Consider the following 24,496-nt stretch of genomic DNA (forward strand, 5'->3'; position numbering starts at 1 on the left):
AGAGTATTATCTGGTCAACACTTCAGGGAAGGGAGCCGGTTTGGAGGGTTCTACCTTTCCACCTGGCTAGAACTAGTTCTCTGGCGGTCCAGTGCCTCGAGTTGAGGCTCAGCTCCATAAACTGAATTATACCAGCCTGGTGAGTAAGATTAAAGTTGGCTTACAACAGTGGGACAGCCTCCCTTTGACCTTAGCAGGTAGGTCCCAATCAATTAAGTTGAACATCTTGCCAAGATTCATGTTCCTATTCCACTGTCTTCTGGTATTTCTACTCAAGTCATTTTTTCGGGACGTTGAGCGGCTTATAATCAGGCTACATATGGGTAGCAATGTCTCTGATGATTCGAAGGCGTGTCCTGCAGAGAGATAGGCAGTCAGGGGGCTTTGTGCTGCCAAATTTGATATTGTATTACTGCGCTGCTAGCACAGAGAAGGTGTTGGGATGGTGTGGGGGCCCAGGGTCTACCTGGGTGCGGATGGAGGCAGGGTCGTGCAGAGGGTCCAGTTTGGTTGCACTAATGACAGCTTCTCTTCCATTTGCTCTGACAAAGTACTCGTCAAACCCGGTTGTTGTCTCCACTTTAAAATATGGAGGCAATTCCGTCAACATTCCAGGCTGAGGTCAGTGTCAAGGAGGCCCCTGTGTGTGTAAATCACCTGTTCGAGCCAGCACAGTTGGATGCTACTTTTCACACGTGGAAGGGGCTGGAGAGAGCGAGATTTCTATTCCTGGAAGTGCTTTTTGCCAGCCGGGAGGAATTGAAAGCGCTCAAAACAACCATGGAGGACATTCAATCAAAGCCGAAAACGCCAAAGGTTACGAGTGCAAATAAGCAGAGGTCCCCGTCAACCGCTCCAAGTGCGACGACCTCCAAACCATCTGATTTATTGATTGTTGTTCACGTTACATTTGTTAGAAATTGGTGGGAACGTACGATTTCAAGGGGGAGGAAATGTTATGTATTTATATTGAGTCTTAGTGGCTGCAGTAAGCACTGTACATTAATATATGCATGTCGTCACCAGAAGTGGGGCCTCACGGTAGCATGGTGGTTAGCATCAATGCTTCACAGCTCCAGGGTCCCAGGTTCGATTCCCGGCTGGGTCACTGTCTGTGTGGAGTCTGCACGTCCTCCCTGTGTGTGCGTGGGTTTCCTCCGGGTGCTCCGGTTTCCTCCCACAGTCCAAAGATGTGCGGGTTAGGTGGATTGGCCATGCTAAATTGCCAGTAGTGTAAGGTTAATGGGGGGATTGTTGGGTTACAGGTATACGGGTTACGTGGGTTTAAATAGGGTGATCATTGCTCGGCACAACATCGAGGGCCGAAGGGCCTGTTCTGTGCTGTACTGTTCTATAAAGTGATGTCGCAAGTCACTAGCGTAGAAAACTGCCAGAGTGAAGAAACAGTCTGTCGTGAACACATCTTGTAAATAAAGCTCCGTTAGTTTTTGACCCTCCGTGCTTTCTAGTGTAAATTCGCCATAATACACAACGATTTTAACAATGGCTTCTAACATTTCCCCTATGGCAGCTAAGCTAACTGGTCTGTAGTTACTGGTTTTGCCTCTTTCCGTTTCTGAATAAGGAGTTATATTTGCTAACTTCCAATCTTATGGAAGCTTCCACAAATCTAGGCAAATTTGGAAAATTAAAACCAATGCATTAAACTATTGCATTAGCCACTTCTTTCATGACATTAGGGAGCCAGGGATTTTTCAGATCATAGACCTAACAATTTGCTCAATACCACTTCCCTGGTCATTGTACGATTCCAGAGTACCTCCCTCCCATTTTGTGATTTACAGCTATTTCTGGGATGTGTACTGAAACCACATGCAAACTACCTGTTTAATTCACCCACCGTAGCCCTAAATTCCATTAGCAATTCCCCAGAAGGAGTTTCTATAGCACCAAGGCTCACTTTGTTAACTGGTATTTAAATATCTATGGAAATTCTTACTGTTCATCTTTATATTATTGTCTAGCTTTCTCTCATACTCCAGTTTGTCCCTCAATCAATTTTTTTGCCATTCAATTATGTTCTTTATACTCTGTCCAATCTTCTGACCAGCCACACATTTTTAAGCAAATATATGTTATTTCTTTAAATTTAATTCCCGTACCAGCCTCCCCGAACAGGCGCCGGAATGTAGCAACTAGGGGCTTTTCACAGTAACTTCATTTGAAGCCTACTTGTGACAATAAGCGATTTTCATTTAATTTAATTTAATTTAATTTAATTTAATACTGCCACAAGTGATGGGCCGTACCCATGGAATTTTTATTTCTCATTGAAATGTATCTATTCTGCGTATTCTGAAATACCCCTTAAATGTCTGCCACTGAACATCTGTTAACCTATCACTGAAGCATATCTGCCAGTTCACTTTAGCCCGCTCAGCATTCATGCACTCATAATTGCTCTTAATTAAAGTTTTAAATACTAGCCTTGGACATGTTCTCCTTTCCCTCAAACTGAATATAAAATTCAATTATATTATGCTCGCTATTACCTCGGGGTGCCTTCACTCTGAAGTTATTCATTAATCCCATCTCATAGCACCATACCAGGTCTAACATAGCCGACCCTGCGGTTGACTCCAGAACGTGTTGTTCTAAGAAACTACCCTGAAACTATTCCATTAACCCTGATCTCGGCTACCTCTGCCCACCTCATTTTTCCCAATCTCTACATAAATCAAAATTCCCCCATGACTATCGCAGTATCTTTCTAACGAGCTCCCGTTATTTCTTCTTTTACACTCTGTCCTACCGTGTAGTTACAATTACAGAGCCTGTACACCACTCCCACAAGTGACTTCTTGCCTTTATAATTTCTCATGTCAACCCAAACTACTTCCAAATCCTGGTTTCCTGAACTTCGGTCATCCTTCTCTAATATGCTCATACCATCATTATTTAACAAAGTCACCTCTCCACCTGTTCTCAACTTCCTGTTCTTCCCAAATGTCATGCCCGTCAATATTCAGCTCTCAAGCCATCCTGTAGCCATGTCTCTGCATCGCTCTCAGACTGTACTCATTAATTTCAATTGTGCTGTCATTTCATCTGTTTTGTTATGACCAAGTTTAGCCTCTGGACAAAATGTGATGAATGAAAGGGCATGGGATCAAGGAACCAGGTTACACAGGCTGAATTCAAGCATCTTAAAATTCACGCATCCCTGGAAAGAAAGGATTGCTTGCTGTGCTGGGTGTTGCATATTTCCAGTGAGATGAAAGATCATAAATCATTCACAGCATACTTTATCAGACTACATCATGTTCCATTCGAGAACAGTTTTCCACCTCGATAGAAACCAGAATTTTAAAAATCATATTCATTGTTCAATGCTTAATACTGCCTCCTTTTGGTGGTTTCCGATTGCCACAAATTAACGTGAGATTAACATGGCACATGCATTAGGAATAAGGGTCACGTGAAATCCCGGTTTCTGACGATGTAGGAAAGAAACTGGAAATATGTGAGATCAAAAGTGCTTAACACCATTCATTCAAATTTAATATGGCAATGATTCATGCCTCAAGAATTGGGTATGGTAAGAGAGTTGACACAAGGATAGTGTGGATGAGAGAGAGGGATAGAAAGGGAAGAAATTAAAAAATATATTTGAATTTTTATAGGGAAGAAACAGAATCCTCGAACTTTGAAAATAAAACCACAAGTTAGAAAAAGGAAAGGGATAAAAACAGACAGCAAAAATTACGTAAATGGAGAATAAGATGGCTTTGTAGCCGCTCTGAACATTCCCACTGTTTCAGAGGGGGACAGTAAAGGTGTCCACAGTGTGCACAGAAAATAGCTCAAGCCACCAGAATATGTAATTATAACACTTTTGGTTTTTTAAACGGTACTCAAAACATAATCTCATTGGCATTTATTTTCCTCTGGAAGTGTTTATCCACTGCAACACAAGATTGTTGATTATGATTACATTCAAGCAGCAGGCTACAATTTACAATGCCATTGTGCAGCTCCAGACTTCCTTGCCTCCACCTTAACCAGCACCTATATTTGTTACTTTTTCTTCCCCTGGACAATGGGACAACTTCCCACTCAGAAAAACATTTCCTCATTTGCAAATTTATCAATCTAGGCCTCAGTGCCACCGCTACTTCAGCTCCTGCACTCAATGCCAACATTACCTATTCCTTCCTTCAGGTCCTAGACAGGCTAAAGAATGAAATAATTTTCACTTCAATTGGTTCACAGACCAAATCTTTGCATGGTCCTCTGAGCAATTGTTTAATATTAAGACCCTCAGTAGGACAGTTACACAGTTCTGACTTAAGTAACAGAAGTTTCCCATTTCCGACATATTTGACATTACAAAACAAAATATTATTTCACACTACCTGTTTACTCTTCTTGGGCATTTATCTGGTTTTATGTCTATATCATAATGGTAGATTTCAATTTTTGGAATGTCCACTTCAAAGAAGTTGGCCTGTAACTTGATTGGTCGACCCATTGTTCCAAAATCAGGTCTCACAGGTGGCTTGAAAGTCGACAGCGTTTGCACTGGCGGCGTTGGCGAAGCCACATCTAAAAGAAAGTATTTACACAAGAATTAAAAATAGATTCTACACATAATATAACACCTACAGTTACACCATAATTTCTAGCATTTACAGAAAGACACCAAGTTGAAGAATTCTTGCCAAATCAATAATTGTGAGCACGTTAAGTAGCTCCTATAACATGTATGTTTTCAAACCCAAACAGCAAAGAATGGTGCCCATTCATCCCATCATGCCTATTGCTGGCTTTTTGCAAAATCTAATTAGTCACATTTCCTGCTCTTTTCCCATAGCCTCATGATTTTGTGCTTTTTCAAATATATATTCAATTTCATTTTGCAATTGTGTCAGGAAAGTGCATATTCATATTATCATGTAAAGTGTGTCTCTCCTCTTTAGCTCTTCCATCAATTATCCAGAATCTGGCTACAGACTCTCCCACCAGTAACAACAGTTTCTCCTTAGGTTACTTTGTGGGCAGCACGGTAGCATGGTGGTTAGCATAAATGCTTCACAGCTCCAGGGTCCCAGGTTTGATTCCCGGCTGGGTCACTGTCTGTGTGGAGTCTGCACGTTCTCCCCGTGTGTGCGTGGGTTTCCTCCGGGAGCTCCGGTTTCCTCCCACAGTCCAAAGATGTGCGGGTTAGGTGGATTGGTCATGCTAAATTGCCCGTAGTGTCCTAATAAAGTAAGGTTAAGGGGGGGTTATTGGGTTACGGGTATAGGGTGGTCACGTGGGTTTGAGTAGGGTGATCATGGCTCGGCACAACATCGAGGGCCGAAGGGCCTGTTCTGTGCTGTACTGTTCTATGTTCTATGTACTCAAAATGTCCCACAATAATCAACATCGAAATGTTAATTTTCACTTTCATGTTCTCTGCTGCTCTAAGGAGTACAATACCAGCTTCTCCTGTCTCTCATTCTTATTATATGGATCAAATGCAGGCATGTGGAGTTAGGCCATAGATCAGCCTGAACTCATTGAATGGCAGAGCAGGTTTGAGGGGCTGAATGGCCTAATTCTGTTCCTATCTTCAAGGATTTGTATGTATAAACCCCCAGGAATTTTGGGAGCACACAAACATCTATTAAATCAAATTATGATTACATTTTACCTTTGAACTATTAGCAATCCAACTAGCCATAATATACGGGTACAATTATGCTTGTCACAACGCAGAATTCTCCCAATGTGAGACTAAATCCCATGGTGGATTGGATTGGATTTGTTTATTGTCACATGTACTGAGGTACAGTGAAAAGTATTTTTCTGCGAGCAGCTCAACAGATCATTAAGTACATGGGAAGAGAAGGGAATAAAAGAAAATACATAATGGGGCAACACAAGATATACAATGTAACTACATAAGCACTGGCATCAGATGAAGAATACAGGGTGTAGTGTTAATGAGGTCAATCCATAAGAGGGTAATTTAGGAGTCTGGTGACAGTGGGGATGGAGCTGTTTTTGAGTCTGTTTGTGCATGTTCTCAGACTTCTGTATCTCCCGCCCGATGGAAGAAGTTGGATGAGTGAGTAAGCCGGGTGGGAGGGATCTTTGATTATGTTGCCCGCTTTCCCCAGGCAGCGGGAGGTGTAGATGGAGCCAATGGATGGGAGGCAGGTTCGTGTGATGGACTGGGCGGTATTCACAACTCTCTGAAGTTTCTTGTGGTCCTGGGCCATGCAGTTGCCATACCAGGCTGTGATGCAGCCCGATAGGATGCTTTCAATGGTGCATCTGTAAAAGTTGGTAAGGGTTAATGTGGACATGCCGAATTTCCTTAGTTTCCTGAGGAAGTATAGGCGCTGTTGTGCTTTCTTGGTGGTAGTGTCGACGTGGGTGGACCAGGACAGATTTTTGGAGATGTGCACCCCAAGGAATTTGGGAGAGAGAACAGAGTTTTCTCGTTGTGGTGAGAAAGCAGCCCAACAAGGGAAGGGGCTGTACTGGACCTGGTATTGGGGAATGAGCCCAGCCAGGTGGTAGAAGTTTCAGTAGGGGAGCATTACGGGAACAGTGACCACAATTCAGTAAGTTTTAAAGTGCTGATGGACAAGGATAAGAGTGGTCCCTAGGATGAATGTGCTAAATTGGGGGAAGGCTAATTATAACAATATTAGGCGGGAACTTAAGAACCTAGATTGGGGGCGGATGTTTGAGGGTAAATCAACATCTGACATGTGGGAGACTTTCAAGTGTCAGTTGAAAGGAATTCAGGACCGGCATGTTCCTGTGAGGAAGAAGGATAAATACGTCAAATTTCAGGAACCTTGGATAACGAGAGATATTGTAGGCATCGTCATTTGTCAGGGTAGAAGACTGGGAACAGACAAAGCCTGTGTGGAATATAAGCAAAGTAGGAAGGAACTTAAGCAAGGAGTCAGAAGGGCTAGAAGGGGTCACAAAAAGTCATTGACAAATAGGGTTAAGGAAAATCTCTCACTAGTACGTCCATTTGCTTCCAAATGGGAGTAGATCCGGTCTCGAAGAATTCTCTCCAGTAATTTCCCTACCACTGACGTAAGGCTCACCGGCCTGGATTATCCTTGCTACCCTTCTTAAACAAAGGAACAACATTGGCTCTTCTCCGGGACATCACCTGAAGACAATGAAGATCCAAAGATACTTTTTATACGTACATAAAAAGCAAGAGGGTAGCCAGGGAAAGGCTTGGCCCACTGAAGGATAGGCAAGGGAATCTATGTGCAGAGCCAGAGGAAATGGGTAAGGTACTAAATGAATACTTTGCATCAGTATTCACCAAAGAGAAGGAATTGGTGGATGTGGAGTCTGGAGAAGGGTGTGTAGATAGCCTGGGTCACATTGAGATCCAAAAAGACGAGGTGCTGGGCGTCTTGAAAAATATTACGGTAGATAAGTCCCCAGGGCCGGATGGGATCTACCCCAGAATACTGAAGGAGGCTAGAGAGGAAATTGCTGAGGCCTTGACAAAAATCTTTGGATCCTCATTGTCTTCAGGTGATGTCCCGGAGAAGAGCCAATGTTGTTCCTTTGTTTAAGAAGGGTAGCAAGGATAATCCAGGGAACTACAGGCCGGTGAGCCTTACGTCAGTGGTAGGGAAATTACTGGAGAGAATTCTTCGAGACCGGATCTACTCCCATTTGGAATGGATGTACTAGTGAGGCAGCATGGTTTTGTGAAGGGGAGGTCGTGTCTCACTAACTTGATTAAGTTTTTCGAAGAGGTCACAAAGATGATTGATGCAGGTAGGGCTATGGATGTTGTCTATATAGACTTCAGTAAGGCCTTTGACAAGATCCCTCATGGTAGACTGGCACAAAAGGTGAAGTCACACGGGATCAGGGGTGAGCTGGCAAGGTGGATACAGAACTGGCTGGGTCATAGAAGGCAGAGAGTAGCAATGGAAGGGTGCTTTTCTAATTGGAGGGCTGTGATTAGTGGTGTTTCGCAGGGATCAGTGCTGGGACCTTTGCTGTTTGTAGTATATATAAATGATTTGGAGGAAAATGTAACTGGTCTGATTAGTAAGTTTGCAGATGACACAAAGATTGGTGGAATTGCGGATAGCGATGAGGACTGTCAGAGGATACAGCAGGATTTAGATTTTGGGAGACTTGGGCGCAGAGATGGCAGATGGAGTTTGATCTGGACAAATGTGAGGTAATGCATTTTGGAGGGTCCAATGCAGGTAGGGAATATACAGTAAATGGTAGAACCCTTAAGAGTATTGAAAGTCAGAGAGATCTAGTTGTACAGGTCCACAGGTCACTGAAAGGTGCAACATAGATGGAGACGGTAGTCAAGAAGGCATACGGCATGCTGGACTTCATTGGCTGGGGCATTGAGTATAAGAATTGGCAAGTCATGTTGCAGCTGTATAGAACCTTAGTTAGGCCACACTTGAAGTATAGTGTTCAATTCTGGTCGCCACACTACCAGAAGGATGTGGAGGCTTTAGAGAGGGTGCAGAAGAGATTTACCAGGATGTTGCCTGGTATGGAGGGCATTAGCTATGAGGAGCGGTGAATAAACTCGGTTTGTTCTCACTAGAACGACGGAGGTTGAGGGGCGACCTGATAGAGGTCTACAAAATTATGAGGGGCATAGACAGAGTGGCTAGTCAGGCTTTTCCCCAGGGTAGAAGGGTCAATTACTAGGGGGCATAGGTTTAAGGTGCGAGGGGCAAGGTATAGAGGAGATGTACAAGGCAAGTTTTTTTTTTTACAGAGGGTAATGGGTGCCTGGAATTCGCTGCCGGAGGAGGTGGTGGAAGCAGGGACGATAGTGACATTTAAGGGGCATCTTGACAAATACATGAATAGGATGGGAATAGAGGGATACGGACCCAGGAAGTGTAGAAGATTGTAGTTTAGTCGGGCAGCATGGTCGGCACGGGCTTGGAGGGCTGAAGGGCCTGTTCCTGTGCTGTACTTTGTTCAAATCTTACAGCCCAAACCTCATTAATTATGCAACTGGGTGTTTCACGCTGTATTCAGTGGCGGGGCAGACCTTGATGGCATGTAGTCCATCGTATCCGGGTTCCTCATTCAAAAGGCATCTAACGTCACTGACCCACTATTGAAGGAACACGTTGGGGCCACCTGAACATGAATATGGATCCGGGAGTACTCTCGAGATTGGAAGATGGACCTCCTGAGAAAAAGGTGGATCTCCAGGAAGACTCGGGCTTGAAGATGGAGCCCTCTAGGACACCTGCAAATGCTCTCCTGCCCCGATCTGTGGTGTTCCAGGGTCCAGGATTGCGTGCTGCCCCCATCCTGAACTCTGGAGGTAGCCCCAGGTATTGTTCAGGTGAGTCCCAACATCTGCAAGCTACATTGTTCTGAACATTTTTTGTAAATTTAAAACTAAAGAGGATTTATTATCACACACTGGCCCTGGAGATTAAAAATGTAACATGTCCCACATAACCACACACACAAAATGCAGATATAGATGAAAGAAAGCAATATTACAAATGGTGGTTATTTCAGACTCTTTTCCAACAGGCCTGTAATGTTTTAGGAAAATTAATGCTTTGCCTGGAGTGGAGGTCTTGTAAAGCAGAGGATTCTCAATAAGCTGTGAAGCTTCTTGTAGTTGAATTGCTGAGGTAGTCTGTTCTCAGGAACTTTGAGATTGAACAGGTTGGGGGAAGAATCTTTCTCCCACTTTCAAGATGCAGCTTTTTTACCTTGGCTACATGGTTAGCTCTCAGCTGGTTCAATGGTTTTTCAAATGACGGAAGCTGTTCAGAATCGGTAGAAAACATGGTTGCCTTAATAATGTGACTAGTTAACAGGTCCAAACTTCTCCTTCCAAATGGTGGAATGAGTTGGTCCAATACACATCCTGTGATGTAGCCTTTTGCACTGAGCATCTTTGATAATGGCTTTATAATTGAATGGTCCCATTTAATTTAAATTACCCTTTAATTAACCTCTGGAGACAGCAAGGTTTCATAAGAACTAGGAGCAGGAGTAGGCCATCTGGCCCCTCGAGCCTGCTCAATCCACAAAAGAAAACCAGGCGATCCGTGGACGGCGAGTCTTTTTGCTTCACCCTTAACCTCGGAGGAGCCGTCGACAATGACCTGCAGCTTAGTTTGAGTGAGCGCACACGCAAATGTTTTGGAAATGTTTTTTAATTGAGTTTTCATATTTTATATCCAACAAATTACAAATTATTAGAAAAAAAACACGCAAAAATTAACATGTATATTTACAGGTAAGCATCTTCATAATAACAACTGTGGCCGCCCCCTTTAACCGGCATACATATTTTACATTCCCCAATATGGCCGAGGCACATGTTTATAGGCATTTATTTACAATTTGGTTTTGGGCCTTAGCTTGCCATCAGACTGTCGCTTGCGGCTTTGTCCTTCCTTTTTTTTTCTTGGAATAATTTTTATTCAAGTTTTCAACAACAAATTTTATCACAACAGAGAAAAACAGTAACCCCTCCCCTCCAATACAAAAACAATAAATTAACAAGAAAAAGAAATAAGCGTAAAACCATGAGAACAAACCCCCATAACGAACCCGTAGCCCCCCCCCCCCCCCCCCCCCCCCCCCGGCTACCTTCCCCCGATTCCCGACCATTTTCCCATGATTCTTGGCCACCCGACTATTCTTCCTCTTGTTCGTTGGCCACAAACAGGTCCCGGAACAATTGCATGAATGGCTCCCACGTTCTGTGGAAGCCGTCGTCTGACCCTCGGATGGCGAATTTGATTTTCTCCATTTGGAGAGATTCCGAGAGGTCGGACAGCCAGTCTGCAGCTCTGGGTGGTGCTGCTGACCGCCAGCCAAACAGGATTCTACGGCGGGCGATCAGGGAGGCAAAGGCAAGGGCGTCCGCCCTCCTCCCCAGGAATAGATCTGGCTGGTCTGAAACCCCGAAGACCGCCACTATCGGGCATGGCTCCACTCTCACCCCCACCACTTTGGACACAGCCTCAAAGAAGGCTGTCCAGTACTCCACAAGTCTGGGGCAAGACCAGAACATGTGGGTGTGGTTGGCCGGGCCTCTTTGGCACCGTTCACATCTGTCCTCCACCTCCGGAAAGAACCTACTCATACGGTTTCTTGTTAAGTGGGCTCTATGTACCACTTTTAGTTGCGTCAGGCTGAGCCTTGCGCATGTGGAGGTGACCCTATGCAATGCTTCGCTCCAGAGTCCCCACCCTATCTCAATCCCCAGGTCATCCTCCCATTTCTTTCTTGTTGCGTCCAGTACGGTGTCGGCCCTTTCTACCAGTCGGTCATACATGTCGCTACAGTTCCCTTTCTCTAGGATACCTGCGTCCAGTAGGTCTTCCAGTAGTGTCTGTCGTGGCGGTTGTGGGTACGTCCTTGTATCCTTTCGTAAGAGGTTTTTGAGCTGCAGGTACCGTAGCTCGTTCCCCCTGGCTAGCTGAAATTTCTCTGTCAGTTCGTCCAGTGTTGCGATCCTGCCGTCCGTGTATAGGTCCCTGACTGTCAGTGTCCCTCCGTCCTGCCTCCACCTTTTGAAGGTGGCGTCAGTCAGTGCTGGTGTGAACCTAAGGTTGTTGTAGATGGGAGCCTTGTCCGACATTTTGGTCAGGCCAAATTGCTGCCGCAGTTGGTTCCAGGATTGGAGGGTGGCTGTCACCACTGGGCTGCTGGAGTGTTTTTTGGGTGGGGATGGGAGTGCTGTCGTGGCGAAGGCCCGGAGGGAGGTCCCCATGCAGGAGGCCTCCTCCGCACACACCCACTCGGTTTCTGGCTCCTGGATCCATCCCCTTACTCGTTCGGCTGTTGCCGCCCAGTGGTAGAATTGTAGGTTTGGGAGGGCTAGCCCCCCCCTGGATTTTGTTTTTTGTAGGACCTTCTTTGGGATCCTAGCATTTTTACCCCCCCCCCATACGAACGCCATGATAAGTTTGTCCAGCACTTTGAAAAAGGCCTTGGGGATGTAGATCGGAATGGATCTAAACAGGAAGAGGAACCTGGGCAGTATGTTCATTTTGATCATCTGGACTCTCCCCGCGAGGGAGAGTGGGAGTGTGTTCCATCTTTGCAGGTCCTTTTTTACTTCTTCCGTCAGGCTGGTGAGGTTCCATTTGTGGATCCCTTTCCAGTCATGAGCTATTTGGATCCCCAGGTAGCGGAATTTGTGTCGGGCTTGTTTGAACGGCAGCCCCTTTAGTGCTGCCCCCCCCCCCCCCCCGGGTGTACAGGGAAGATCTCGCTTTTGCTCATGTTGAGTTTGTAGCCTGAGAAGGCTCCAAACTCTTTCAGGAGCGCGAGGATTCCGTCCAGGCTGCTTTGTGGGTCCGAGATATAGAGGAGCAGAACATCTGCATAGAGTGAGACTCTGTGCTCTCTGCCTCCCCTTCGGATCCCCCTCCAATTTTTTGCTGCCCTGAGCGCGATTGCTAGCGGTTCGATTGCTAGTGCGAACAGCAGCGGGGACAGTGGGCATCCTTGTCTGGTGCCCCTGTGCAGCTGGAAGTATTGGGAGTTGGCATTGTTGGTCCGTACACTCGCCATGGGAGCGTTGTATAGGAGCTTTAACCAAGCGGTGAACCCTGTTCCAAGCCCGAACCGCTCCAGTACCTCTAGGAGGTATTTCCATTCGATTCTGTCGAAGGCCTTTTCTGCGTCCAGGGAGACGATCACCTCTTGTGTTCTCTCCCCGGAGGGAGTCATTATCACGTTCAGCAGGCGCCTGATGTTCGAGGTAAGCTGTCTACCTTTGACGAAGCCCGTCTGGTGCACACGCAAATGTGACAGTAGGTGTAGGTTGATCAGTCTCCAATCTGTTCTGTAGATCATTTCCACACATTCGAGTAATTTGCTACTGGAGTTGAGGTTCAGTACCACAACAAGGAAGATGGAGAAAAGGGTTGGTGTGGTGGCAAAGCCTCGTTTGACCCGTCTTCATGAGATAGGGCCCGTGGTGGTTCCATTGGTGAAGATCATAGCTTGCATGACATCATGCAGTAGACAGAGGATGGTGACAAATTTGAGGGCAGCTGAATCTGAGGAGAATAAACCAGGTGACAGGGTCAAAGGCTTTTGTATGGTCAAGAAGGTAATGTCCAGCAGTTCCTGCTCGTCCTTGCTTTTTTCTTGAAATTACTGTGCAGTGAATCATGTGGGAAGAAAGGTAGTCCAACAGCAACAGCATCCTCTTCCAAGCTAATAAACACAGGATTGAGGCGCTAAGCATTCAAAGCCACCTCATTTGTGTGTCTGACACCAGTTTCCCAAGCAACGGTTCTAGTCAGAACACGATGATGGCAGAACACTCCCAAGAGGATAACAGAAAGGTTTTGGAGATATGCTGAAAGCATCCATGAAGAAATCAAACATGCCTGGCTCACGGGATTCCTTGGCTTGTGACCGACTGAAAGGGAGAACATTCATTTGGGAGGACACCAAACACATTGAGACTCATGCAGAGGCAAAGTCAAGGTGTCGGAGAGAGCGCACAAACATCTGAATATCTCATCTGACTGACCCTTCAAGCACCACCTGCCTGAAATCCAAGCCATTTCAGACCCCATCACATCTGAGTGGAAGCGAGTCATCCTTGATCGTGAGAAGCTGCCCAAGAAGAAACAGCAATATTTATCCTCATGTAACTTAGCTCCAAATGGACACAAGGAGTTGGGAGAATAAAATCCACAATCTGACCATGTGCTGTGGGTTTTCTACAGTTTTTTAAAATAAATTTAGAATACCCAATTCATTTTCTCCAATTAAGGGGCAATTTAATGTGGCCAATTGACCTACCCTGCACATCTTTGGGTTGTGGGGGCGAAACCCACGCAGACACGGGGAGAATGTGCAAACTCCACACGGACAGTGAACCAGAGCCGGGATCGAACCTGGGACCTCGGCGCCGTGAGGCAGCAGGGCTAACCCACTGCGCCACCGTGCTGCCCTGGGTTTTCTACAGTTAAAGTGAATATGAAAATCTAAAACACTTTACCTAAATCTGAGTTGAATAAACATCCAGAATTTGTTTGAGAAATTTCAAACTTACCATTATACCTGCCAAAAGTCATAATAAATAAACATTTTTTGTTGTCAAAAATAATGATACTTGCCAACTATTAAAGATGATACATATATGTGAAAAGAAAAATATAAAGAATAAAAACACATTAGAATGCATCATGCAATTAGTGCGGCTCATTTATAAATAGTGGCTATCTACTTTGGAAACACTCTTCACTGGTCCTTATCTAGCTTAAAAGACATGCTCCTCCTAGAAAAACCTTGCCTTATATACAATGATAAACAAATTAGGAAATTTGATCAAGCAAGCTAAAGAACCAAGGAAGCAAGCTAAAGAACCAAGTTAGTGTAAATGTACTATGTGGCTGTTTACACCGCCATGTACAATACCCTCGACCAGGAACCTATCTTTGTGTCCCCTTCCTCCACCTCACCAAGCTTTGCACAATTCTCTATTCTTTCATCCATCTGTATATCAAGGGGCAGTCTATTCCCATGCTCCTTCTCCCTGGATATTCACATGGAGGTACACAAGAGTAACTTCAATATTCACTCCCAATGCATTCAACTCTCCAGATTGAGATGGAGTTAACTGAAGTAATCAACAACACAAACTAACATTACAGAACTGGTTCTGTCATGTGATGTTTTACGAGTGCAGTGGCATCCACCCTATTTAACCTGCATGGCAGATTTCAAATCACCAGATAGCAATTGAAAAACCGTGCAAGTTCAACTTTCAAGCACGAAGTACAATACTTTAAAACGTGAGATCTGCAACTTTTTTTTAAATTTAGAGTACCCAAATCTTCTTTTCCAATTAAGGGGAAATTTAGGGGGGCCAATCCACTACCCTGCACATCTTTGTGTTGTGGGGGTGAGACCCACGCAGACACATGGAGAAATGTGCAAACTCCACACGGACAGTGCTCCGGGGCCGGGACCGAACCCGGGTCCTCGGTGCCATGAGGCAGCAGTGCTAACCACTGCGCCACCCTGCCGCCCAAATCTGCAACTTTTATATTTGACCACAAAGGTGCAGGGATAGCTTTGGGTGGTTGGATCCATATGGGCTGAAAAAGCAAAAATAGTTTCTATGGAATGCAAGAACTGGCCGAGTAGTCAAACTTTCCTGTCATCAGTAAAAAGTGGCAATGTGCATTTGTCGTTGCCTCCTGCAGAAGACAGACGAAACACCACATCAGACTTCCCAGTTCCTGAAATGCCATCGGTGCCACATTTACATCACAGCGCTACCAGAAATTCCATAATGCAAATCAGGTACAATACAAGTCCAATATACAGCACTGGAAAATTCAGAGTTCCAAGCAGGAACACCTCATCAGCACTTCCATACAACACTAAAGATTGAAATTATTCACAGTGCACAGTATGTTTATTCAAATTTTTAGCATTTTAACATTTTACAAAACAAGACAAAAACATTACACCCCCAAATACAATAAACCCTGCAATAACCCCCCCCCCCCCCCCCCCCCCCAACAGTTGACTAGCTCTCCAAAATGCAAAATAAACAAACCCCATCTCTTGTGGGACCCCTCATCTGTTCCCCTTAGGCAAAATTCACCATCTCAAGAGTTAAGAACACCATTAGATCCCCCAGCCACATAGAGTCTCAGGGTGGAGAAGCTGACCTCCACCCCAACATAGAACATACAGTGCAGAAGGAGGCCATTCAGCCCATCAAGTCTGCAACCCATCTGTGAGCGATCAACGAGGTGAAGGCTAAAATATCTGCCCCCGCTCCAGAGTGCAATTCCGGCAGGTCCGACACCCCAACTATGGCCCCCAGGGGACCCGGCTCCAAATCCACATGCAGGATCGCCAACATGGTGCTGAAAAACGCTCACAAAGTTTCTCCAACTTCGGGCAGGACCAGAACATGTGCACATGATTAGCCGGGCCTCTCCCACACCGTCCGCAAGTATCCTCTACCCCCCTCAAACAGCCGGCTCATCCTTGACTTCGTCAAATGCGCTCTGTGGACCACCTTCAACTCTTATCAACTCCAGCCTCACGTATGAGGTTGAGACATTCACCCTAAGCAGCGCCTCGCACCAGTTCCTCCCTCCAGCACCATCCCCAACTCCTCTTCCCACTTGGCCCTAACCCCCTCCATAAACATCTTATCCTCCACAATCTTCCCATAAATTGCCAAGATGACTCCACCTTTCAACCTCATTACCGACAGCACCTCAGCACCTGCTCTAACAACGAGGAGGCAGGCGCTATCGGTAAGGTCAGAAACCCCCTTCTAGCAAAGTCTCGCACCTCCACAATATTGCAAGGGAACCATCTATATACGCTGAGATATGCTCAAGGACTTTCACATTCACTGCAAATTTTATTTACTCAAGCAATTTCATATTGATAATACAAATCTACAGAGGCATGGTACAAAAGGTTATCTAATTGTTAATTTTAGAATGAAATCAGTGAAAGGAGTGTGGCTCATTAAATAAACGATCCTATCTAACAACACATTCCAGGACATGGCATAGCAATGTGCAAGAGACCGTGTGTACCGTTCTGCCACACAAAATGCTGTCTTCAAGTTCTAATTCTATTTGTGGTCAAAGTAATTAAGAAAAAAAAACAACAAAAAATGAAGCCAATTAAGAACATTTTGATCACAGGACAGCACGGTGGCGCAGTGGTTAGCACTGCTGCCTCATGGCACAAAGGACCCGGGTCCGATCCGATCCCAGCCCCGGGTCACTGTCCGTGTGGAGCTTGCACATTTTCCCCGTGTCTGCGTGGGTCTCACCCCCACAACCCCAAGATGTGCAGGTAGGTAGATTGGTTACGCCAAAATTGCCTCTTGGAAAAAAAAAAAGAATTGGGCACTTTAAAGTTCAAAAAAACATTTTGATCCGGCATAAAAAGATTTGTTTGGAACATGCTTTTTTTTAAAAATAATTTTTATTCAAGTTTTTCAACAACAAATTTTCTCCCCACGGTTACAGTAAACAAGGTGTAAATCTACACAGAAACAGAAAAAGAAATCCCCCCAATACAAAGTAATAAACTAATAACGAACAACAATACAAGAAAGAAGAAAATAACAAGCGCACCATCGCAAAAACAAACCCCCTTAACAAGCCCCGAACCCACCCACCCCCCCGTACCATCCCCCCCTTCTTCCCCCTCCCCCAGGTTGCTGCAGAGACTGACCACCCTCTAATCCAGGGGTGGGCAAACTTTTCCATGCAAGGGCCACATTCAGAAATTCACAATTTTAAAGGGCCGCATAGTATATTAAGTAAAATAATTAATATTTAAAATAGCCAAAATAAAAGGTTTTTAAAGGAAAAAAAAGCAATTAATTTTTATTAATTAATATTTTGAAGTAGAAACTTTACATGAAACACATTTATTTGAAAAACAAAGTAACTCAGTTTAAAGAAAAAAAAGCAATTAATTTTTATTAATTAATATTTTAAAGTAGAAACTTCACATGAAACACATGTTGTGCCGAGCAATGATCACCCTACTCAAGTCAACGTATCCACCCTATACCAGTAACCCAACAGCCCCCCCATTAACCTTAAAATTAAAAAAATTTTAAAACATTTTTTTTTTGATGACTTGATCTTGGTGGGCCGCATAAAGACCTTTGGCGGGCCGCATGCTGCCCGCGGGCCGTAGTTTGCCCACCCCTGCTCTAATCCTTCGCCAGGAAATCGAGAAAAGGTTGCCACCGCCGGAAGAACCCTTGTAAGGAACATGCTTTTTAAATTACATTTCAATACTATATCTCAAAGTACAAATAGGAATGCAGGAAACAGACTGCAGATCTATTAACTTCTATAAGGACAAGAAATATGTCTACCAAAAAAGTTCAAATAATTTAACTTCGAAGGTTAGCTGTCCGATGCAATATTCTAACTTTTTAGATGCTGATGAATCCATTTACTATATATGTCTTGCAGTTTTAGATTCGGCACAGTGGCTCAGAACTTAGACTGCAAGCTGTCAGAATGTTGTAACCAAATCATTGGAAGTTTTTTACCCCAAATATTTCGAAACAAAATTAATTTTTATAACCTGAATTTTACGGATAACATGAAGTTTCATACTAAATTTGATCATTGTTAATCTAAAATCAATGGCTGAAAAAGTAAAAATCAAAATGAGATTCTGCCAGCGTAGAATGGGTAAATAGCACAAAATAGCATATTTGATAACGAATCAATGGAAAAAGTCTTGAATGTTGTTAACTGTGGTCATAAAAGGAGGCCACGGTTGGGATTGAAAACCAGTGTGTCTGTCTGACACAGGTAAAAATTTTATTCATACCACAGTTACCATTCTGCAATCAGCTCGCCGATTCCAAAATAATTTTCATTGCAATGCATAAAAAACAGTGCCAATATAAAAAGGTTTACATTTATTTGCTTCAATTGTAAAAACATAGCATAATGCAAGGAATAGACTGTACGAACACACCCCAACCTTCAATAAGATCATGGCAGATTCGAGGCAGCAACTTCATTTTCCCCCAACTGATTCTGATATCCCTGGATACCTTTCGCTTCCACCCTTCAACGTACGAGATGAACAACCCCCTTGGGGTAGAAAATTCCAAAGATTCACAACCGTAGTGAAAACATTTCTCAATTCAGTCCTTAATGACAGACCCCTAGTTCTAGGCTCTCTAGTCAGGGAAAACAGCCTTCAGCATTTATCCTTGCAAGACCTTTCAGAACCTTGTATATTCTAATGAGATCACCTCTAATCTTTCAAAATTCCAGCCAGTAAAGGCCCATTTAATACACACTTTGTTGGGCTTCTCATCCCAGAAATGAATAGTTAATTTTCACTGCACCTCTTCTATTTCGAGCATCCACTTCCCTAGTTATAGAAACTAACACAGTACTCCCTCACCAAAGCTTTCTTCAATTGCAATATGACTTCCTTGCTCTTCGAGTCTTTATTGCAAGCCAATAAAGGCCAACCATTTGCATCTGTAACTGCTTGCTGCACCTGCATGTACAAAGACATCAAAAACCCTCTGAACATCAACATTTAATCATTTCTAACTTTGAAAATATTAAAATTTTCAATTCTTCCTACCAAAATAAATTATTTCACAATGTCCCACATTATACTCCATCTGCCACCTTCTTCCCCTTCCTGCCTATATTATACCTGGTAGAGACCAAGAAAGTGTTTATTTAGAACCCAAAAATTGAAGTATTTACTAAAGAAATGAAGCCACAAGATCCATGATTAAAATCAAAATAATTTTACTGCACAAAAATCAAAGAACATTAATAATACCTACACTCATTCTGAAATAGTCAATTACCTTAAAGCTATTAAAAATACAATGAACAGTTACTTATTCACTAAACCAAACTTTCCAACTCACTTTTCCTTCTACATCTGACTTGTACCCCAAATAAACTCAAGTCAACTCTAATAAACTTATTTAAAATTGGAAGATGCGCCATTTGGTCTAAGTACTGCTTCAAAGATTTGTATTAGAGTGGCAATTTCTTAGGCCTTTTGCTTCCTTCCAGCAAGTTTGTCCGTTCAAATCTTCTCCAACCATCTCACGTTTCACACTGGAAATCGCGGGGATCTTAAGTATAGCCACCTCGGGTCAGAGCTCTCTTGGTTTGAGTGTTCTTTAACAAAGGAGTCTTGCTTCTGAAACACACCATATCCTCAGCTTGGTTGGCCCAGAAGGCCAATTCATTATTAGAAATCATTGAAGTTAAGAGGTTTAAACTCTTGTGGCCAGCAAACAAAATTTCAACTGAACTCTGCTTTGCAGTCAGATTGTTCGAAACCCAAAAAATCTGCTTAAAATACCCCCACCCCGACAGTTTTCTCCCCCTATAATTAACTTCTTATTGACCCTTTTTCTATCATTCATCTACCAGGAAATTAGACAACATGATGATTTACTAGAATCAGGTTGTTCTTCTTACAATAAATCTTTCAGAGACATCTAGTTTTTAAAGGGACCAATCACCTCAACAGAAAATATAATTTTGTCCCTCACCATACATGGGCCATCACAATATCTCTTTGTACATCCAGCCCTCCTCGGAGTTTACTTTCTCACCTAGCTTTGCATCATCAGAAAACTCAGTTCTTTTATCAAAATCATGAATATAGTTTGTAAATAGCCGAAGCCCCAACAATGAACCTTGCAATATCGCACTAGGAACAGCCTGCCTGTCTGAAAATGACCTGTTTATTCCAACCTTGTTTTCTGCCCTTTAACCAATGCTCTACATATTGGCATCTTACCCCCAACCCCGAGCCCTTAGCTTTGGCAGTAGATGCTCCTGTGCGACCTCATCAAATGCCTTTGAAAATCCAAATATACTACATCCACTGGTTCCCCTGCCAATTATATCCTCAGAAAGACCTAATTAATTTGTCAAACGAGATTTTCCTTTCATAAACCATGTTGTCTCTGTCTAATCATATGATTTCCTCGGAGTCCTATTATCACTGCTTTAACAATGCATTCCAGCAATTTTCCAATGGACATCAAAATAACTGGCTTGTGGGTCCCATTTTCTCTGTCCTTACTTTCTTGAATAGCACTATTTGAATAGCTACCTTGACTTTAAAAACATATTTGTTTAAAAGATTTACTACAAAAGCAAAAGACTGTTAGAAATATGAAATAAAACCAGAAAATGCTGGATATAATCAGATTGTGCAGGACCTGTAGTGTATTCTAGCACTTTTTTTTAATACTAGCTCTATTGGTTGTTTGTTGACAGGGATAGGGCCAGGCTGTACATATGATATGCACAAATCCCAATTCAGTCTTTAGCAAACATCAGTTTGATCCAAAGACAAAACAAAACATTGATCCATGCTACAGAATAAGCAACGGGCAATGGGAGTCCTGTAGTCAATGCTACAACATTCACTGAGCTGATGGGTTTGCTGTTATGTAATACTGAGCTTGCAGTAGAGGATGAACTCAAGTTGACAAGGAACATGCCCACTGCCCTTGCTGGTTTGTAATCTGATTGTTCCCCAACTGTGTAAAGGAAAGCAAGACCAATACAATACTATCAATGTGGGGAGGAGGTGGTGTTGTCACTGGTATTGTCACTGGACTAGTAATCCAGAGACCCAGAGGACTGCTCTGGTGTCCCAGGTTCAAATCCCGTCACTGCAGATGGTAAAATTTGAATTCAATTAAAATTTGGAATTAAAAGTCTAGTGATGATAAGTCAACTGTTGATTGTTGTATAAAGTCCTTTAGGGGAGGAAATCTGCCATCCTTACCTGGTTGTGGCCTATATGTGACTTCAGACCCACAGCAATCTGGTTGACCCTTAACTGCCCCTCAAGGGCAATTAGGGATGGGCAATAAATGCTGGCACAGCCTGCGATGCCCCGTCCCTTGAGCAAATAATATTTTAAAAATCACCCATGTATTTCCACTACAGTAAATATATGCAAATCGAAAATTGGAAGCTCAATTTACTTTCCCTAGTCCAGCAATCACATAAAACTATCCCACTGTTAATTATAAGGGTAATGGGGGTGGGGCGGGGGCGGGGCGGGGGGGTGGAAATCATTTCCTCAACTTAAAATTGCAAGAATTTCCATAATTGTCAACATCTGTTCACTTCAGCTTCAGAACTCAGTTGTGGATTTGAACACTTAACCCACTAAAGTCGATGAGTTTTCATAAACCAGACATTTTTTCACAATATCATCAGTGATGCAGTGTTTGTGATGAAGTCTCATTTCCACCTGGAAGACATACTCCATTGTGCAGAGCAGACAACCTTAGGATCGATAATGCAAACCAAAGCTGGGCATCCAGAAGTTACCAATACATTTTAGAAGAGGCAAGCTATTTCTGGAGTGAGAACTGTCTGCTACAAAGATGGCTGGTCATAGGGTGGCGCGGTGGCTAGCACTGCTGCCTACGGCGTTGAGGACCCATGTTCGATCCCTGTCCCCTGTCCGTGTGAAGTGTGCACATTCTCCCCGTAACTGCGTGGGTCTCACCCCCACAACACAAAGATGTGCAGGGTAGGTGGATTGGTCACTCTACATTGCCCCTTAGTTGAGGGGGAAATAAATAAATAAATGGGTACTCTAAATTTAAAGAGAAAAAAAAGATGGCTGGTCACTGTGGTATGCTACAAATTAATTTTGTTTCCTATGGCATACAGTCAAATGGTTTTCAAAACGAATTATTGCCTTTTATGACCCCAGTTGACAATATTAAAGACACTTCTCACAGAAACAAAGATGTTAGCTTGTGCAACCATTTGCCCATTCTATAACGGCAGGGCTTCATTTCAATTTTTCTCTCACTGGCCCTTCTCAGCCACTTATTTTTAGATTAATAATGACCAAATGTTGTAACACATCAGTACCTATTGAGCAAATTCAAACTTAATTCTATCACTTTTCCTAGAAAACAAATTTATCTCCACAGAACACAGTTTGTGAATTTTGATTCAGCCAACAACCACGACAAAAATCAAGTTTTACATTCCCTCCAGACCCCAGGAGGAAATTGCTCACTTCACTAACTGCAATTATCAAACTACAAAGGTAACAATGGACATCAAATCCCATACATGCTGTATTTCTATTTTAGCACTTTCTTCCCCCCTTATCGCAATCTCAAACATCCCCTGCCCAAAAACAGCTACTGGGAGAAGCGTCAGTTCAAGTGGGACGAAAGCGCAAAACAGAGCTAACTCTGAATGGTCCAGGAATTATAGCCTGGTTAGATGAACAATGTTCTAGCCAGGCTGTTGTGTATCCAGGTTAGCATTACATAAGTGCACCATTTGGGTCAGATAATTGAAATGAGTGAGATTTTAGAGGGAGGAGAAGACGTATAACTGAAATTACGTATAATTGTTATTTATTCTTATTTTTTTTCATTTCATATTTTAAGCACAATTTAAACTTTTTGTATCAAAATATATTTATGATAACTTTACATGTATTATAATAACACACGGTGGGGCAGTGGTTAGCACTGCTGTGTACACGCAGATGACTCGGGTTCAATCCAGGCCCTGGGTCACTGTCGACCTTTTTCAGACTTTTGCTATCAAAGGGGCGGCACAGTGGTGAGCAGTGCTGCCTCACGACACCAAGGATCGGTTTCAATCCTGGGTCACTTTCCGTGTGGAGTTTGCACATTCTCCCAGTGTCTGTGTGGGTTTTACCTCCACAACCCAAAGTTGTGCAGGGTAGGTGGATTGGCCATGCTAAATTCCCCCTTAATCGGAAAAATAAAGAATTGGGTACTCTAAATTTATATTAACATATAAAGTTACCTCCAGCAAAAAAATTGTCACTTAAGCAGCCACTCAATAACCCAATTCCAAAATATCAACCAAACAAATCTCTAGTATAAAATACATTATACCAGAGTATTTTCTGCTGAAGTAAATGTTCTATTTTAAGTAGCAGCAAAAAAAAACCTTGAACCAGAATTTCCTGGCAAAATAACAGCAAATTTACCGGCAAAATAACAGCAAATTTACTGCCCACAGCTACTGAGTCTGAATTTACTGCAACAAAATAGCAGTGAGGCTAACACTGCTCATTTGACTTGTATGCAAAACAGACAACAACTTCAGGGAAGCACAGAGACATAATTAAATGCAAAAATCTGAAAGATGCTGTTCAATTTATGCTGCTCCACCGTAAAATGTGTGAAAACTGCATCTTGCTCGTTAACTCTCCATTCAGAGATATTGAATGGCATATAGTTACTACAGTATTCTTACGTCATAGACGTGGATTAACCTCACCACAGAAAGTTTAGGCTCGTCAACTTCGGCCTATGTGGTTTAATGATATGATGTCTTAATTACTGAGAATCAACCTATCACACAGAAAATTAACTTTTACAATTGTGTATGTCACTTTCCTTCGGATTTCAACCGACAATACTTATGATTTAACTTTTCCTGTTTTTCTCTCAATCTAATCTTTCACTTTCCAATTAACTTCCCAGATCTAATTTGACACTGAATTCACCATTCAACTTGCTTCCTAATTTGGACTGCCACTCATTAACATTCCAATCTGATTGGACAACAATTGTATGTAGAGAGTTCCTCGAAGCTTGCATCTCTAATTTACAGTAAGTTCCATATTTTGCTCACTTGTCTGCAGTAAATTCTGCCCCAAAAGAATAAGAAAATGACCCTCGGGGTGGCATGCTGGCACAGTGGTTTGCATTGCTGCCTCACAGCGCCACGGATCCGGGTTCAATTCCAGCCTGCGTGGAGTTTGGACGTTCTCCCTGTGTCCACCTGGGTTTCCTCCGGGTGCTCCGGTTTCCTCCCACAGCCTAAAGATGTGCCTGTTAGGTGGATTGGCCAGGATAAATTGCCCCTAGAAAGGTTAGGTAGAGTGACAGGGATAGGGTGGGGGATGGGGATAGGGTGGGGGGTGGGCATAGGTAGGGTGCTCTCTCAGTGAA

The 24,496-nt window shown here is 43.3% G+C and overlaps 1 protein-coding gene across 4 annotated transcripts in view; it reads right to left on the reverse strand.

Moving 5' to 3' along the window:
• LOC119972284 (protein argonaute-2) overlaps positions 1 to 24,496 on the reverse strand; it is a 136,498-nt gene that overhangs the window by 92,651 nt on the left and 19,351 nt on the right. For all 4 annotated transcript variants that reach the window (XM_038808732.1, XM_038808730.1, XM_038808731.1 and 1 more), the window contains one exon: positions 4,377 to 4,566. In XM_038808732.1, coding sequence (XP_038664660.1) covers positions 4,377 to 4,566 — 190 coding nt within the window. The remainder of the gene's footprint in view (positions 1 to 4,376; positions 4,567 to 24,496) is intronic.

The sequence above is a fragment of the Scyliorhinus canicula genome, chromosome 10 (genome assembly GCF_902713615.1).
Source record: "Scyliorhinus canicula chromosome 10, sScyCan1.1, whole genome shotgun sequence".
NCBI lineage: Eukaryota > Metazoa > Chordata > Chondrichthyes > Carcharhiniformes > Scyliorhinidae > Scyliorhinus > Scyliorhinus canicula.